Source organism: Canis lupus, chromosome 18, assembly GCF_048164855.1.
Source record: "Canis lupus baileyi chromosome 18, mCanLup2.hap1, whole genome shotgun sequence".
NCBI classification, from domain to species: Eukaryota; Metazoa; Chordata; class Mammalia; order Carnivora; family Canidae; genus Canis; species Canis lupus.
This window is the reverse complement of record NC_132855.1, coordinates 57,799,735-57,818,086: the sequence shown is the minus strand read 5'-3', so window position 1 is coordinate 57,818,086 and position 18,352 is coordinate 57,799,735. Positions and strand designations below refer to the sequence as shown.

General features: G+C 42.2%; 1 protein-coding gene across 8 annotated transcripts in view; it reads right to left on the bottom strand.

Annotated features, from left to right (window-relative positions):
• The window catches only part of LRGUK (leucine rich repeats and guanylate kinase domain containing), a 109,052-nt gene that overhangs the window by 33,980 nt on the left and 56,720 nt on the right, over window positions 1-18,352 (bottom strand). For 5 of the 8 annotated variants that reach the window (XM_072784628.1, XM_072784631.1, XM_072784630.1 and 2 more), the window contains 3 exons: window positions 17,205-17,406; window positions 16,473-16,568; window positions 10,015-10,413 (listed from right to left, as the gene is read on the bottom strand). In XM_072784628.1, coding sequence (XP_072640729.1) covers window positions 10,015-10,413; window positions 16,473-16,568; window positions 17,205-17,406 — 697 coding nt within the window. Of the gene's footprint in view, window positions 1-10,014; window positions 10,414-13,994; window positions 14,831-16,472; window positions 16,569-17,204; window positions 17,407-18,352 lie in introns of those variants that run through there. The other 3 variants (XM_072784629.1, XM_072784635.1, XM_072784633.1) reach the window with 3 other exon arrangements.

Sequence of the window (18,352 nt, the reverse complement as noted above, 5' to 3'; positions counted from 1 at the left end):
ATAATCTTATTCAAAGTATCTAAATTAAAGTCAACCTTAAGGCAACATTAAAATATATGTATAAATCACAGTCCACAAAAACAACAAAGTTCTTCAGTATAAAGGGCTGGTTAAATTTATTTAAACACCTACCATGAAGCACAAATGAATTTAATTATGCATGACAGATTTTAAAATTATTTTATAGATTAGTATCATTATTAAATGCCAGAAAATATAAATGAATTACCTGGATCAAGTGGAAGTACATCTCAAATTAATTCTAAGTAGCTTAGACCTTTTTTTTATTTAGACTCCTATCCCTTTGCAGTCAAGAGAGTTAAAATAATTCACATAAAACATTTTAAAAGCAGCAGCAGAGAATCCAACCTAAATAACAAATGCAGTAGGAGCCAGGTACCCAAGAATAAAACATTTTGAGTATATATTTAATATCATACCATCACACAGACTAAACGAGGCCTTTTCCTACATAAAGAGAGGAAACACAAAATGTTGATCTGACATTACTGGCACACAGCCACATGGCCATGTCAATAACTTGTAATAAAATTAGAATTTGGGAATCAGACTGAATATTTTGAGAAACAAAACCCCTACTTTAATAACCAATTTTTCTACATTAATAAGCCTATTTATATAGCAAAGCAACTAAGTCATTTTCCTGTTCAAAAATATGAGACTAAAAAAAAAATGAGACTGAACACTTGTAAATATATACAGTTTTTGACATTTAAAGCCCTGGGGGAAAATGAAGAATTTGTCGCTCTTTGAAAAAAAACTAGAATTTGTCTCTTTTTCAAGACAATCAAAAATGTATGACTTGGAAACAGGTTTTAATTTTCAACAGAAGTTCTCAGATAACCGATGGTTTCAGAATCATTCATTTCCCCCACCCCCACTCAAATGGGGTTTAAAAAAACAACACATGTTTATTCAGGTAACTGTTTTTGTTTTTTAACTGGCAAGAATAAGTTATCCCTCAATGATTAAATACATACGTAATATATAGGTACTTGTAAAATCACTATAAAGGAGTCTCAATACTGAAATTGTAACTATAAAAAAGGCCCAAACCAAATTAATGCACAACAATCTGTGATACACTGTTTATTTTTAATGAGATTTACATAATTTTAATGGAAAATTAAAGGAAAACTCAGTTAATTTGGAAGTATTATCACAAAACTAAAGGTTCTGAAAAAAGCTATATTTTTCTAGGGCAGAATTAAATCTCAAAAGTCTTATCTGTGCTTCCAAGGAAGGAATAAAAGCAAAAAACACACAATCGCATAGTATCCATAATTTTCCATAGTAAAATAAGCTTTTATATGTGGAAAGCTATCAAGTCCAAGGAAATAGAGTAATAATGTTCATATATATATATATATATATATATATGATGAATACATTGATTAAACTGTTCAAGCAGTAAAGTGCTCTATTCTTGAGTTTCCAGTCAAAGAAATAATCAGCTACTTAGAGAACAGATTCTATTATGAGGACAAAGAATGTGAATGTGTATTCTCACACAGAATGAGGTACAAAAGAGAAATATTTCTTTCCATTGAACTTCACACTGAAATCTGCTTGGTACAGCTGAACAAACGGGCTCAATACTTGGGCCCTGTATTTAGAATGTCCTAATTAGAACATATATAAGAGGGGTGCCTGGCTGGCTCAGCCAGTGGAGGAGGCGACTCTAGATCTCAGGGTTGTGAGTTCCAGCCCAATGCTGGGTATAGAGCTTACTTACAAATAAAAACATAAACTTAAAAATAAAATCAAATAAAACATATACCACTAGAACCCTGAATCTCTGGGGTTTTTTTTAAGTGGATGAATTTATGACGAAGTAGTTAATTGATGCTTTGAAGGAGTTAAGACATAGGACAGGCAAATTTCAAAACTGGAACCTTGACACATAGGATCTGCATACATATAGCATTTGGGCAAGAGGAAGGAGGAGGAGGAGGAAATCGCAAAGAAACCTTCGGGAAGCCTGCATAGACAGGAAAACCTTCTTCTTTAAATATGTTTTATAATGAGGCTGGTGATGAGACTTCCACCCAACCCTAAACTCTCACCTCTGGCAAGCGTGAGGTGCTCCCTAAACACTTGTCCTTCAAGAACAGCCTTTTCAAAGATGTTATTTCATTGGTCAATTCCTCTAGGAAAGACTTTTTTTTGGGGGGGGGGGGGTGTCTTTCTTCACTTTCCTTTCCTTTGTGAAAACCGAGGGTCTTTAGATTAGGTAAAGCTTGTAATGTCAGTCTTGGTCTTATCTCACCACAAAAGGAAAACAGAATGCCCACTATCTGGTAATTGAGTTCCCAGTTAAATCACTTGATAGTATTTATTATCTAACCAATCTGAAACATAGGATAGAAATGGTTTTATCAACAAGGAACTAAGAATACTAGATAGCATTTATTGAGCATGTACTATGTGCCAGGTGCCATGACAAGCCTTTTGTGTGTGGATCTGCAAGTAGAATTCATTATGACCCTAGAGCTGATGTTTCCCCAACTCACTTCTCCAAGCTGCGATGCTGCACGTGAATGCCCGCAAAACAATCTCTTGATCTCAGCAACATTTTGCTCAACTTCAATTTCTTTCCAATATTATTCTAATTCTGCCTAAGCTCCTTAATTTGACCAAGGTTGTTGAAGTTTTTAAAAGGATTGTCAGAGAAGACCATCCTGTTTGCCAAATATTTCTAATTTGAAGCGTTAAATCCCATTAATGATAAAATGCTATTTTTAAGATTTTTTTGCTTCCATGTTCAGACTAACACTCATATACACACTATGTGCTAGACACTGCCCTTCAATTTATTAACTCATTTACTTCTCACAATAATCTTGAGGTAGGAACTGTTATTGTTTCTACATGAGAACCCTGTAACTTGTCCAAGGTCACACAGCTAGACTACTAGTGCTGGAATTCCCAATGGTTATTTTGACCATTGGTGTTATTTTAAATAATTTCTAAGGTTACAAACTTAAAAAAAAAAAAAAAAAGGCCCCCAGCTTTTGCTAATCTTGCCCTCACTCTTGCCTGCAACTTGAAGATGAAAGATTTGGTGGTCTAACATTATTTATCGATCAATACAAAGAAACAGCTCGGCTCTTCTTATCCTCTTCTCTGAATGCCTGGTCAAGAAAGTGATTTCTAGAAGTAGGTCTTTCTAACTGAACTAAGTAATTAATTAAATTCATTTATGAACACATTGTCCTAGATACTATATAAATAGTGCAATTATCTAAAGTAGAATTTGGAGGATCTTTTACGTCAACAAGATGATTTCAGGGTTGTCATGGAGCAAAAGGAAAGGCAGTCAGCTAAGTACTTAGTGCTGAAAACACGACTGATCAAGATATTTTTTGAAGATTTTTTTTTTTTTTTTAGCTTTACATAAGAACTTATTTGTATGCATATGATTTGGACATATCTTCTCTGGAGCCCTTGAATTGACAGTGAGCGTAACTGCCAATACATTGCATCCTTGCTATTGTCCCAGAAAAGAATTCAGCATAAGTCATATCAACCCATCCCGTCTCATGTGAAGCAACTAGAGCAGGGAAGCATCTTGTCAATAGGCCTCTAGGAACAGCACCATACCAAAGCTCCAGAGAGCCCAGGCAGGGTTTTTCTTAAAGATTTATTTATTTATGATAGACATGGGGGGGGGGTGGAGAGAGAGAGACAGACACAGGCAGAGACAGAAGCAGGCTCCATGCAGGGAGCACGACGCGGAACTCGATCCTGGGACTCCAGGATCACGCCCTGGGCCAAAGGCAGGCACTAAACTGCTGAGCCACCCAGGGATCCCCTCAGGTAGGGTTTTTCAAACTGCGGGTTGCAAACTAAATTGTGGAATCCATTTAGTAGGTTATGACCAGCATTTTTTAAAATAAGGATTAAGCAGAACAGAAAACATCAGGCTGTATCATCACTGCAGTGAGTTTGTTTCATACTTGTGTCTCCTGTGGGTGTCTGTGTGTAGGTCATGATTTTGTAAAATATATTTCTAGTTACAGGTTTGGGGTCTGAAAGCTTGGAAGCTACTGTTCTGAGTCCTAACTGGGTGTGATTTTCTAGTACTAAGCTCTATTTTCAATAAACTACAGTTCTGGATTCTTCATACCCAGCCAGGAGAGTCAGTTGTCACAAATGGAGGATAAAAGGAACCTTAAGTTTTATCCAGTCCAACTAATCACCCACCATATGGAGGCTTCCTGTAAGATTCCCTACACAGAGCCTCTAAGTTCTCAAGAAAGCCTGTTTGTTCCTCTGTACAGGACTTCTAACTTTTAGAAAGTTCCTCATTATGCCAAATTGAAATAGAACATAAGGTTGCTCTTTCACAACACAGATTTTCATATGTGTGAATGTGGTTCCACGTAACCTTTTCTGAATAAACACAGGTTCACTGTAGAAAATTTGGAAAATACTAAAAAGCATAAATGAGAAAATAAAAATGATCCATAATCCAACCACCCAGAACTAACAACTGAAATAATGGGCTATATACACCTCCTAAACCTACTTTCTCCCTAATTGTAACAAATATTTTCCTCTTCTCTATATTCTTCTACAAAATGATTATAATGGCAACATCACATCCTACATATAGCTATACCATAACTTTTTTTCCATAACTTATTTTTATAATCCCATTGGGTGGCTGTATTATTTCCAGATTTTATTATAAAGGCATTAATAGGAACATCCTTCTAAATCAATCACTTCCTTGTGATAAGCCTTAGAGTTACTAAATTAAAGATGGGCAAAATTTAAAGGCTCTGACAGATACTGTCAAACTGTCCCCTCAAAACTTGTGCCAACTTACTTTCTCAATGGTGACACAGAAAGTGTGCTTACCCTTAACCTCACCAAAAATAGACATTAATCTACTTTCCATCTTTGCCAGTTTGGTACCCCCTAAATCTAATCTATTTTAATTTACAGAGGTAGTGAAAGGTTTTTTAACATCTATTTTGGCCATTTTTCTCTCCTCATTTGTGAATAACCTGACCATGTCCTTTGTCCAATTCTCTTTTGAGGCTTGAAAATAACTGATGTTGCTCCTTAAATATCTGAAGAAGGTTCTTATTTCTGTTTACTTCAAGACTAGGTGCCAGATTCCTTTAAAAAGCTAAAGGATCATATTAGCTAATGGACTAAAGTCTGAAATGTTTTTTGCTTTCCCATAAGATCACTTTGCTGAGGAATACAGCAAATGGAAGTCATATGAACTCTGTCAACATAGATGGAAAATGATAATTCTCATACAACTAAAAAGCACAAGTTTCCATTATATGAGAACATCATAATAGCAGTAAAATCCTCCCACCACAGAATGGTCAATGATCGTCACTACTCCCTTCTTTGGACTACAAACAAAATGCTGCCCAGCTGCACTGAACCCAGGACATTTTATGTCCTATCAAAACACAAACCTTATGCCATCATGAACCCCTGGGAAGGGAGCCAGGGCTTCAGCTAAGTAAGACAAAGGGAAATTTGGCTTTTCACTTCCGTTTAGAACCCTAATAAAAAAAAGCAACAGCAATGGCTTAAGGAGCCTCAGGACCCATTGCTCAAGGAGGAAACCCAAGTATTTTTTTTTTTTTTTTGAAAGTTCTCACCTGCGGTCATTGTGCCTCTGAAATGCTCCATTCACAGAGGGGCAGTTATCCTTATTTTCTCCCTTTCCCATCTGTCCTTCCCCCTGCCCCCCCACATCCAATCCAGATACCTCCTGAATCTGTCCATTCCTGCCACAGTGTCTCATTTCAGGCCCTTACCATCTTTTTAGGACTATTGCAACAGCTTCCCAGCCATCCTTCTGACCCCCTATATGGACTACCTTAAATTTATCCTCCATACCAACTCTAGACATGTATCTCTAAGATAAAAATTTAACTCTTCAACAGCTTTCCATTGTTAGAAAATCAAGTTTCGAAATTCATTATTAGCATAGCACAAGCTGCCCTTTGGATCTAGAGATACCTACAGCTCTCCTAACATTTGGATCCTTAGGGAAAAAATCCTGTGCCTGCTCTTACTGCCATGCTTAGGCCTACACTGTTCCCTCTTCTGCGAAACCTTCACTCTCTCCCGTCATTCTAATTTTGGGACCCTGAGAACTCGGCTGAAAGAGGACCTCCTCTTGGAAGCATTGGCTGATCCAATTCTGCCATCCCAGGCTGGATTTGGTGTCCTTCCTTGGTATCCTGATGATATTCCAGAAAAGTTACTAAGTGGGTTTGCCTATTTGACATTGAACCTAACCCTGTGTGCTATGGGGCTTCCAGCTGCTCCAATCACATGGTGGTGTAATGAACTCTCTTGTCTATCTCTCTCAGTAAAAGAGCTCCTTGAAGTGTACTCATCATCTTGCTATGTACATCTAACGACTAGCACAGTGTCTGGCATATAGGAGATGCTCGATCAATGCTGGTTGGATGACTGAACTCAACAGAAGTTATATATTTTAAAAAAAAATCACCTTATCACTATGATCTTTGACAAACCAGATAATTCAAAGGGTAATTATTAGTATAACACAGGCTCTTCATTTTACAAAAGGATTGCATCTTGGATTTATAAAATGTCAATTTCCTGACCTTGAAATAATATTTGCCATACATTTAATTTTGTCAACACGTACCTTTTGTATATGGTAAGATCCATTTATATAGGCACTGAGTCCTCAAATTTTTGGTATTTTTTTAAATACAGGATGCCAAACACAGCTTCAGATGCTGCTTTTTACACAGCAAGCACTCAACAAATACCTGGTAACTTTTTAAGAGTCAAATCTTGGGTTGGCTGCTTTGCTCACAATTAGCTGCCTTCTGGGAATGTAGCCTCCATATACTTGAGGAGGCGGCCCAATGGTTAATGTGTATGTGACCCCATCTCTGGCCTGAGTAGATTAGTTTAAGAGTGAGCACTTGACCTAATCAATACCTTTCCCTGAAATTTTTTTTTTTTTTTAACTTTAGGATTAAGGAACATGTAAATTAATCCCTTTCTGGTGGTGGGAGCTGCCAGATGTAAAACCAGATATAAAACTTGAGAGATATTAGTAGCCATATTTGCTGCCATGGGTAGAAACTTGTATATAATCCACCTAAATCAAAGAGAAAGAGCCATCATGGAGAAAGAAAAACAATGAGAGTCCAGTTGATGACAGAAAATACTGGAGATGATGAGTGTCTGCATTATGTTCAGTAACTGGTCTCCAATCTGAGGCTGTGCTGCAACTGTGCCCTCCCCAGAGTTTGGTGGTGTGAGATATTCCACTCCTTTCTTGTAGATTCCCGTAAACTGGCCCAGGTTAGACATCTGTCACTTGCCAGCAAGAGAATCCTGATGGTATGGATCTATAAAGGAAAACTGACTCCCCTGGACCCTTTCCCCAACAACTCTTTCAACTGATTCAACCAGGTGGTTTGGCATAACAAAGGCATGGGCATGAGGTTCCTATTCAGGGACGGAAGGAAGGTATTCATTTTGAAATACATTTCAAGCAAAAGTTGCAGGTAACATGTGCCGACGCAAATCTACAAATTGGAAGCATGCTTCAGTCACCGTGTCCTGTGTGCAAACAACTGGGTCCTCTGCCCACAAATGAACCGTGGGGCGGGAATCTTTATGGGGGTGACCAAGGCCCAGAAACTGCTAAGGCTTCCTTTTCTTAGGGTTCTCCTTCTGGCTCCCTCAATGCAAGTGGCATGCGAGAATTTTCTCATTTAGAAGTGAACCTTCCTAATGAGTTAAGCAAAAACGATGGCAACATGACATAGCTTCAGCCAGAGTTCGAATGCATACAAGTCTAGACACACAGGCTCCCTGCTGACACCAGTCTTTAAGGCCGTCTCTGGAGCTGGCCGCAGGGGCACTGCGTGTGGTGTAGCCCACTCTAGGGGCTGCTCCTCTAGGCCACAGCGCCAAGCCACGACAGAGGCACTCAGGTGCACAGGCTGGCTGCCTTCTAAGGATCCAATGGCTGGACAGGGCTGTTGTCCACCTGCCTAGGTTTTCTGGGGGGCAGAAGGAAGCTGCTATATATATAGACTCCTAGTGCCCTGGCCATAGCTTTCCTTGCCGTGACAGCGCTGCCTCCAATGGGGCACAGCCGTTAAAGACCCAGGGGCTCCAGGATGGCTTAAACCTTGGTGCTCTGACTGCCCCGAGCTCGCCGTCTTCCTTTCCAGTCGGCCTGCTCCTCAGCAGACACCTGAGTGTGGGGCGTGGTGACAGAGCTCTTGTCCTTTGCTGTTCCCCCATGTTTCCAGTCGTGTTTGTCTTTGGCAGGCTGCCTGGAAGCACTGTCCCTTCGGACAGAGCTCTCTGTGGTCTGGCGGGTCCCTCTGTGGGCTGGTGTCTGTCTGACAGGCGGCTGGGTGGAGGCCTGCTCTGGGGAATCCGAAGCAGTCTGCCCCTTCTGAAACCTTCCCCTTCTATGAGCCTCTTCTTTCCTGCTCGGATGCTCCCTGGGAGCAGAATCGTCTGGTTTTGACTCTGCAGAGGACACCTCACTCTGGAGAGGTCTCCTGGGCAGGCGCTGACCCTCCTGAGTTGGTTGGTCACCACTGAGGGTAGCTTTATCTTCCTGAGGCACTCCTCCAGAAGTCTCTCTCTTCAAGGGTGGTCCTGTTCGGGTCACGGCTACCTTCTGAACCAGGTCATCTGGGGGGAGGTTGGCACGGGCCTCTTTTCTGGAATAAGGTACCTTCTCCCGTTTCTCTACTTGTAATAGGGGATCCTCAGGCAATGGTTCGGCCTGGGGGAGTTCAAAGATTTCTGGCATTTGGACTTTTCTTCTCTGGCTCCCCTGAGGGCTCCGAGGCAGGCTGGGGTGAGGGTGGTCGGGTACCTTTGGGGAAGTCAGCTTCCTCTGGGATTCTGGCTGCGAGGCTGTCTGACGGCCTCTAGGCAGTGCCTTTTTCAGATGCCCTGGCCTTTCAGTGGTCTCTTTTTGAATAGGGAGTTTTTTTTCCCTAGCTCCTGTCTGCTGCGCTGGCTCCCGGTTTTGGGGTAAAGCCTGCACATCTGAAATCTTCTTGCTGGAGGAGTGGCCTGCTTTGGGCGCTTGCCTTTCCTTTGCGGGCCTTGAATAATGGTGAGCCCTGGGGTTCTGGGGCAGCTGCTGTTCTGAGAAGGGGGTGGGAATCTGTGGAAGCCTAACCACCTGAGCCTCCTCTTCCCAGGGCAGATCAGGGGCAGCCTGTGGTGTGTGCTCCTGGACAGGGGTGCTGATAAGAGGGAGTTTCACCTCCCTGACCTTTCCTTCCTGGACTTGTTGAGTGCTGTGGTCCAGATGGGGGCTCTGATTTTGTGGTGGTTTGGACTGGGGAGGGCTGATGGGAGGAAATTTACTGGAGTCTCCTTCCTGAGCTGGTGGAGGCCTGGGGGAGGGAATCATGGTTTGATCTGAGGCTGTTCCTAAAGCTTCCTCCCTGCTGGGTGAGAGGAGTTTGGGTGTGGGCCTCCGACTCTGGAGTGGAGCAAGGACCTGCGGCTGAGGCAACCTGGTGGGAGCCAGCCAGCTTCTGGGAAGCAAGGTCATTGGGTTGTCCCTGTGCTGGGTCTGTTTGAGGTCTGCTGAATCCTGAGGATGTGGCAATTCTGGGTAAGGAGTGCTAACCCGGACATATTCTGCTTTTGGGGTTCCCTCCGCTAGAGGTTGTTGAGAATCTTCTGGAGATGTTCCTGCTGTTTTGGCCCCATTCGGGTAGGAAGGGTCTCTTGGAGGCTCATAACGGGTACTGTTGGGTGGCAGAGCTACTGATTCAGTTTCCTTATCCTGGGTTCTCCGGAGGCTGGGGGAGGTTGGGCCAGACCCCTGTAGGGCTTCAGATGGCAGAGGGTCAGTGGAGGTTACCTTGGCCTCCCCTGATTCCTCATCTTGGTCCGGCTGAGGGCTGTGAGCTGGAGGTGGGTCAGGGTGCTGAGAAGGCTCTTGGGAAGGAGTGATGGAAGGCTGCCCTATCTTACCTGCTTTCGCCTCAGATGTCATGGACTCATTTTCAGGGACATTTGTCGTTAGTATTTCTGAAGAAAGATCTGATTGTTGAACATCCTCTTCCTTCTGGTTTGGGGATAAGTCCTGAGCCTGCTGGGAAACACCAAGTGCTGATGAGCTGGGCTGTGGAGGAGGCTCAGCACTGACATGGCTACTGGGAGAACATTCTTCTTGATGGGTTGCTCCCTGAGTCAGCTCTTGGTTCTGGAAGGGGGCTAGGTTCTGGTTTTCAGGGACCTGTGCTTGAATCTGCATTCCAGAGAGACGTTCTGTTATCTGGCCATCTGCTTGCAGTTTTGCCAAGCGCCTTGGGGATGGGACCAGGTGTGCTGGCACCCCGGAGGTGGTCTTCTTGCTAGAAGGAGCTCCTGCTTTAATATAGAAAGAAGTTAGCTAAAAACATCTTAACACACACTATGTAACTAAGGAACTGTAGAAATGACAAAAAAAAAATACCTTTTCCTTTTCTGATGCACATAGGCCCTTGAAAAGAATAAAATTACACAGAGAGAAGAACTATAACCATCTCTTCCCCTTGGGGATCCTAGGTGTCTAGAATTCTCTTATTTCATAGAACTTAGAACAATTTTAGCCAACTGAAATCATGAGCTTTGGTAAATAAAAATAGATAGGCTTATTCACAGAACCAAAATTTTATGTCCAGGTCTGCGAGTGGCAAGAATTTTTAAGCAAATGAGATTTAAGATTTCCACAGCTTAGAAGTCAGTGCTGCTTTTGATGGTAGAAACTAGAGGGTATACATCTAAGCTAGGGCAAGTCCCATTTGTTTCCTTGTTTAATAGCAGTCCCCTTCAAGAAACTGGAACCAGGAAGGTACAGGAAACTCAACAGGCAGTAAGTCAGTACTGAATGGAAGGAGGCAAAGAATGGATCCCACAGAAGCATGCAGTGCCATGGCTTAGAGGAGCCGCTCCTGAGGATCTGCCCTCCCAGCTGCTGCCCTACCCACCCCCAGGGCCAGTCTTTTCCCTCCAAGTCTACCTGGGTTTCAGCAATGGCTCTCAGAGGCCACTAGCACATTAATGTCGTGGGGCGGGGAAGGGGACGTTTCCTTCGATCACCATGGGAGCAAGTTCTCAGTGTGATTCTGGTCTCATGGACCAACCATGGACACAATCAGCTCAGCAGGCACTTGTTTATGACAGAAGCCCATATATATATTCTGGTGGCCCATATAACATCTTAACCCAGTCTTCAGGACATGGCTCTGAAATGCTGTGGTCAGAGAGGGCATAGCAGTGTGGAACAGCCTCGAAGAAAATAGTCTCAGCTCACTTTGAGGTGACCTGATGCTCAGAGACTGTTAGCTGAGTCAGACCTCTCAGATGACCCCAGGGTAGTCCAACCCCAGAAGCAAACCAGGCTCCTGACTACTGTCCCTTCTCCCTCACAAAGCAGGATGAGCACGGACTATTCTGCGTCTTCACTGAACCTCCTGGTCTGGGCCTCCAGTTGAACCAGATGTCTCTGGGGATGGTGTTGGGGAAAAGCAGAGATAAGGAAAAGCTGGCCTCTTGGTGAGGTTTCTGAGGGGATGGCTCTGCTTATCATTCCTATAGCCCTAGTTCATGACCGCTATAGATTAAATACGAATTTAGTCAAGCAACAAGTTTAAATTAAAATATAAGAACAGTAAAAATGAAAAATTAAAATTAAAATAAAAAAAAAGAACAGTAAAAAAAAAAAAAAAAAAAGAACAGTAAAAATGTCTAGAATAGGCCAATTCATAGAGACAGAAAGTGGATGAGTAGTTACTGGGGACTGAAGAGGAGTTACTGCCTAATGGGAATCGAGTTTCAGTGAGGCAGGGCTGATAACTTTTGGAAACAGGTAGTAGTGATGGTTACACAACATTGTGAATGTAGCGAATGCCATTACATTGTACACTTAAAATAGCTAAGATGGCTAATTCTGTGTGTGGTTTTTTTTAATCACAAAAAAGGGAATTTAAAAAACAGAAGGGCATAAGAACAGTGAGACCCAATCCTGAAGGCTCTTCCTAGTTGTTGAACCCCCTGGTTTCCTAGGATCAGACATACAAGGATGTTTTCCCCACTTTTACAATTCAACAATTCACATCATTTGGCAAATGATATACTGCCCTTTATTAGAGATAAAGGCACCGTTTGGGGACCAATAAATTGCTCAGTTTCCCTCCCCTCCACCCCCCGCCCCCGCCACCATTTGACTCATCACCATCATCATTTTCCTTTCCCATCAGTCAGAATTCTAAATAATGATTCACAAATATAATTTTGTTCTATGATCTCTATAGCAGGGACTCAGGGTGGTAGTTGGATCAGCTTTTTAAAAACTTATTGGGAGCACCAAATAAGTATTCCGGAAATAGGTTGTACACAGACACATGGAGGATAAAAACCATCCCTTACACGGAGTTGTGAATAGAGTGAGTTTTTTCTTATTTTACAAAAGCTGTATTGTTTACTCAGGGTTTTTTTGTTTTGTTTTGTTTTTTTAGTTTTCAGGCTTTAGAAATGAATATTATCTGCATTGCTATAGGGAAAAAATAAGATCATCTGTACCATGGTTGATAAACATTTTTAATTAATGGTACATCTTAGTACCTCAAGGTTTTATAATCACTCTGTAATTCAAGTTACTATTTTGTATGTGCATTTAACGTAAAGTCACTTAGTCTCTTCTCTGGTAAAGGTTCCCATTTCTGGGTCTAGGCTGATGGGGTTGCTACACTTATAACCTATAGATTTCAAGGTTACTTTGTTCTACTTTCATCATTAAGAGTAGAAATTAAAATTGCATTCTTAGTTACAAATTGGCAACATAAAATTACTAAAGATAAAGCTATGTATTATCACTTCAAATATCTAGGAATACTTTTCAGTTGGCATTGATACAGGATTCCTGCTTGCATTAAAACAATGCCACTGGCCACCAGATTTCTGTTTGTACTGGAGCCTACCTTATAGGCAGTCTAATTAACTGGGGGGAAAAAACCTTAGCAAATTCTAATTCCAGAATGGTCCATAATATTATATGTAGTTGGCTTTGCTTTTTAGAAATGGAAGTTCAAAGTGGTTTCTCTAATCAAATCAATGATTATTGGTAAAATTTAGGATACAAGACTAAGGCTTCCTAATTCCGGTCCAATTTTCTAATTGCTTACACTGCCTTTCATAGAATCTTATAAATTTTTAATTTCTTACCTTTGATATTTCAGTTATATATTAAAAATATTCCACTATGCTAAAATTATTAATCTAGGGGTCCCATTTATATTTATGTAAGTAATGGAAGTCTTCACGTAAACAGATCAATACTTAAAATCAGAGTGGAAGCAAAAATATAAGAGCCAGCCAGGCCTGGTGCGGTGACCCCACTGGGGCTCTGGTCCCTTCTGGGGGAATCATGATGCTCATTTTGAGGTGACTATGGTTGGGCCCTGCTCTCCTGTGAACATCTGACCTGCCCTCCTTGGCGTATACTTTACAGCCCTGAAACTCCAAGAGGCCACTGGCTCTACTCGTAAGCCACCAGAGATCCTTTAAAAGCTTTATTAGTAAGGACTATGGTCATTAGAATTTTTAAATACTCACTTGAATAATGTCTGGCCTCCACAAAGCCACTTTAGGTGCAAGTTTATCCTTAAACGATCAACCAAAAACAGTAACGTCCTTCATGGATTAACACTATTTAAATAAAATGAGGTGTTTGGCTTCTTAAGAAAACACATTATCTTCCAAAACACTAAACCTGCCAGGAAAATGGGGGTCTACTGAGGCCAGTGAATTGATGTATTAATTATAAACCCTCCCATCTACTTCTTAAAGCTGAGGCTCATATTAATCAATAACCAGATGGCCCCATTTCAGTTATTAAACATATCTGAGAGGGATAACATTTTAACAAATTCTATAATTCATACTTTCCACGAAATCAGACAGGCCTAACCTAATTGGTCCAAATAAATGAAGTTTTATTACACCCTTTAAAACAGGAGTCTCTTTTCCTATGCACACATTATCTGGTCTATTAACCCGCTAAATGGCAACTACACCCAATAGTCAGCATCCTGGTGGTTTCAGGATACAGAAGGCTGGAGCCCTGCTGGCTGTACAGGCTGAGTCCTGCTCAAGTGCTGCAGCTCAGAGGTGCCCTCGGTGCTATGGACTGACAAACATGCTTCTCCCCAAGACTCAGAACTGCTCAGGCTCAGGGGACTGGCTGTGCTCATCGAAATCCACAAGGGGCTGATTTAAAAGCCAGAACATCAACTTATTAATTTACAACGGGAGATGGGCCTGGCTCAGGGAGCAAGGCAGGGTGCTCTCACGTAGGAGACTGCCCCCAACGGGACAGGTCCACCCTGGGGACCAAATTAAAGATCAGAAGTTGCTGGGTTAGCGAAGTTGGAGAGCAAAGTGAGTCAGATTTCCTCAAGAGAAACTTCCATCTAGCTACCAAAGCCTTGTAGATACACGGTGCACCCTGCCGGGCACGGCTTTCTAAAGAGCTGATGCCTGATGCGGAGGATTGGAGCAGTGCTGGAGAAACACGTGGGCACGCTCCTAACTGAATGCCCTCCTTCGGTAGACCAGGCACGGTCCTCCACTCCTCTACGAATGCCTATTTTGTACACAGGGCACACTTTCCTCCAGGGACTCTCCAGCCAGCAAGTCACACCCTGGCCCCCTATCTCCTAGACAACATACAGAGGACAGCCTCGCTCTGTTATCTGTTGTTACAGGTTCACACTGACCTCCTTCCAGAATTCCAAGGGTACCTGACCTGAAAAAAAAAAAAATGTGTAAAATTGCAAAAGATTGGACTCTAGCAAAATCATGGCCTGGCCTGCTTCCACCTGGTGGAGATACAACCTGGCCAGCAAATTCCAATTCGGCCAAGTGTCACAAAGGCTAAAGCACAGGAGCACACAGCAAGCCAGGGTCTCACGTTAACATTTTACAATGTGTGATTCGTGAATGCAGTTCAGCCCACTGGGGAGGACCTTCTCTCTCTTTATCAGGGTGGTAAAAACGCACGTAACAAAGTTGCCCATCTTCACCACTTTAAAGTGTACCGTTCAGTAGTGTTACGTATATTCACACAGTTGTGCAACCAATCCCGTGAACTCTTTCCATCTTGTAATTGTGAAACTATAGTTGTGAAGCAACAGCACTCTGTCCCTCTGCTTCCCCAGCCCCTGGCAACCATTCCATTTTTCTGTCCTTATGGATTTGACTACTCGAGGTACCTCCTAAAAGTGGCATCAGACTATATTTGTGTTTTTGTGACCAGCTTATTTCACTGTGCAGAATGTTCTCAAGGGTCATCCACACTGTAGCCTGTGTTCAGAATCCCTTTCCTTTTTAGGACTGAAAAATATTCCATTGTATTTATAAAGCACATTTAGTTTATTCATTTGTCTGTCAATGAACATTTGTTAGCCTCTCAGCTACTGTGAACAATGCTGCACTCACTGGTGTGCAAGTTTCTGTGGAAGTCCCTGCTTTCAGTTCTTGTAGGTATATACTCTGATGAGGAATTGCTAGATCACACAATAATTCTATTTTTAATTTTGGGGGGAACCATTAGATTATTTTCCACCAGAGCTATACCATTTTGCCTTCCCAATTTCTCCACATCCTTGCCAATGCTTCTTTTCTCTTGTTTTTTTTTTTTTTTTTTTTTTTTTTTTCATAGCAGCCATCTCCATGGGCATGCAGTGGATTAGAGAGAAACTTCAATCCATCTCAAAACATTCATGTACCAAATTTCTAAGTTAGGGTTTTAGAATTCCTAGGTTCCAAGGAGATGGCATAGACACTGCTCTATGGCCTGTGCTATTTGCTGCACATGCTCCATGAGGCATTAACTCTCCATTATTGGAGGGCATTGCCACCACTCCATCTAGCAAGACAGTCATTTGAAGCTCAGAACAGTGAAGCAGCTTGCCCAAGGGAGCAGGAGGGCCACAGCCAGGCTCACATCCTCTGACTGCACTCTTCTACTATAACCTCTAGTAGTACAACATTTTGAGGACAGTAGCAATGCAAAGGAGAAAAAAAGCCTATTGGGTTGAAACAACACTAATACCAACCACCCAGCAGAACACCACCTCAGCTCCCCATCAGAGCCAGACTTCTGGAAGGCTGAGTTCTGAACTGGAAGGCTGACCCTTATTTACCATAAACCTTCAAGGAGGTACTGGCCATGTGTCCCTGAAGGACATTCCTCTAAGTTCCACTATGGCCACCACGACAAGGAGAGAGACAGATCCAGAGGGCTGATTTGCACAGCTTTTGTGGGAACAATCACGCCAGGAAGTAGAGGGGTTAGTGAGTTAGAACCAGTGTGAGGCTGGGGGATGAGTAACCCAGATAGCAATTCACAGATTTGGTTTCCTGACACGAAAGGAATGGGGTAGTACCTGCAGTTGGAGCCAAATTCTTCGATGTTTCCTCAGATAATCCAAGGTATTCTCTGATGAGTTGACTCAGCTTTTGGTAGGCAACTTCCAGATCATCTACAGTAGGTGAGAGAAGGTACTTTAAGGCAACAGAATCACATCAAAATATAGTCAATTTGCAACTATTGGTGGTAACGAGTTTTTAAGCCACATCTAATTTTGTGACTATTGTGGTAGGTAGGCAGAATTCTAAGACCCTAGTGACACTTCACCCTCATATCACTGCCTCCCTTCAGTGCTGGCAGAACCTGTGAATGTGAGGGGCTACTACTCCTATGATTATGTCAGGTTAAAGGGCAAAACGGATTTTTGAAATGTAATGAAGGTTACTCATCAGTTGAGTTTGGGCCAGTCAGAAGGAGGACCACCCAGGTGGGTCAACACTTAACCACATGAGCCCTATAAAGAGAGAGTTTTCTGGTAGCAGATGAGGAATGCAGAGACTTGGAGCACAAGGAGAATCTGATGTGCCGTCGGCGGCTTGAAGACAGAGGGGCCCCAGGAACAGGACCTGGGAGCCGTCTCAAGGATGGAGGGCAACCCCTGGCAGACAGCCAACAAAAGAAGCAGGAACCCCAGTTCTACAACCATAAGAAACTGCAGTCAGCCAACAGTTAAGAATGTACGTTAGACTAGATTTTTCCCCTAGTGACCTTATATTTCAAAAATAAAACTTTGCTGAAAGTTACTGACCTGCATTGATGATTGCATCAAAATATCCTGGAAATTTCTGATTGATTTTAATATAAAGGTCCACTCTGGAGACAGCAAATTCAATCTCTACACGACTGAATAATCCTTTTCTCCGCAAATATCCCTCATATTTTTCCTTGTCCGTGGGTACCACCAGGATATATCGAGGTTCAAAATAGGAACATTTCAAACTTCTTACACCCTATTTGTTTAAAGAAAAGATAATAGATTGGAAACAGATACAATTTAGAAATCATGTTGCAGACACCTGACAACACAGGTATAATAAGTAGTCTTGTATTAGAAGATTTATTTGTATAATAAGCTATTATTTCCCTCTAAATATCTCAAGGTTGGATCATTTCCCTTTGTCAAATATTGTTATTGGAAATAAAAGAACTACCTGGATGTCATCTAACTAATCACTCTAATAAACATGACAGTTAAAAAAGAAAATTGCTAAGGGTGCCTGGGCAGCTCAATCAGTTAGGTGTCTGACTCTTGATTTGGTTCAGGTTATGATCTCAGGGTCATGAGATTAAGCCCTGTGTTGAGCTTCAAGCTGGGCTTGGGGGGCCTGCTTGAGATTCTCTTATCTCCCTCTGCCCCTCCCCCAATTCATGCTCTATAAAAATAAGTAAATAAATAAAATTTTACAAAATTGCTAGATACAAACAGGTACACTCATTGTAGTGTTGCATCTTTAGTACTGCAAAGTAATCTTTTTTTTCCAGATTTCATTTTTAAGTAATCTCTAAACCCAACGTAGGGCTTGAATTCACAACTCCTAAGATCAGGAGTCTTACACTTTACAGACTGAGAGAGCCAGGTGCCCCGATGAAAAGTAATTTCAAGTCTGCATTTCAAAGAGCACCCTTGGAAGCTCCAGGAGATAAAGATATTACTACAGATAAAAGGTTCTCCCTGTTGCCCCTTTGTCATCTCCCCGGGACCCTTCCTATTCCTAAACCACCAACCTGGTTGGGCTGGTTCCTACTATATCTCCCATCTTCTACCCAGAACAAGGGACACCCAAGCTCCTGCTGCCAGGAGCTCACAGGGTTGAGTGGGTGGTCTGTGGATCGGAAGGGCTGAGCCATGACCCACCTCGTTTCTCCAGCTACTGTAGGCTAGAACAAAGCCTGCGA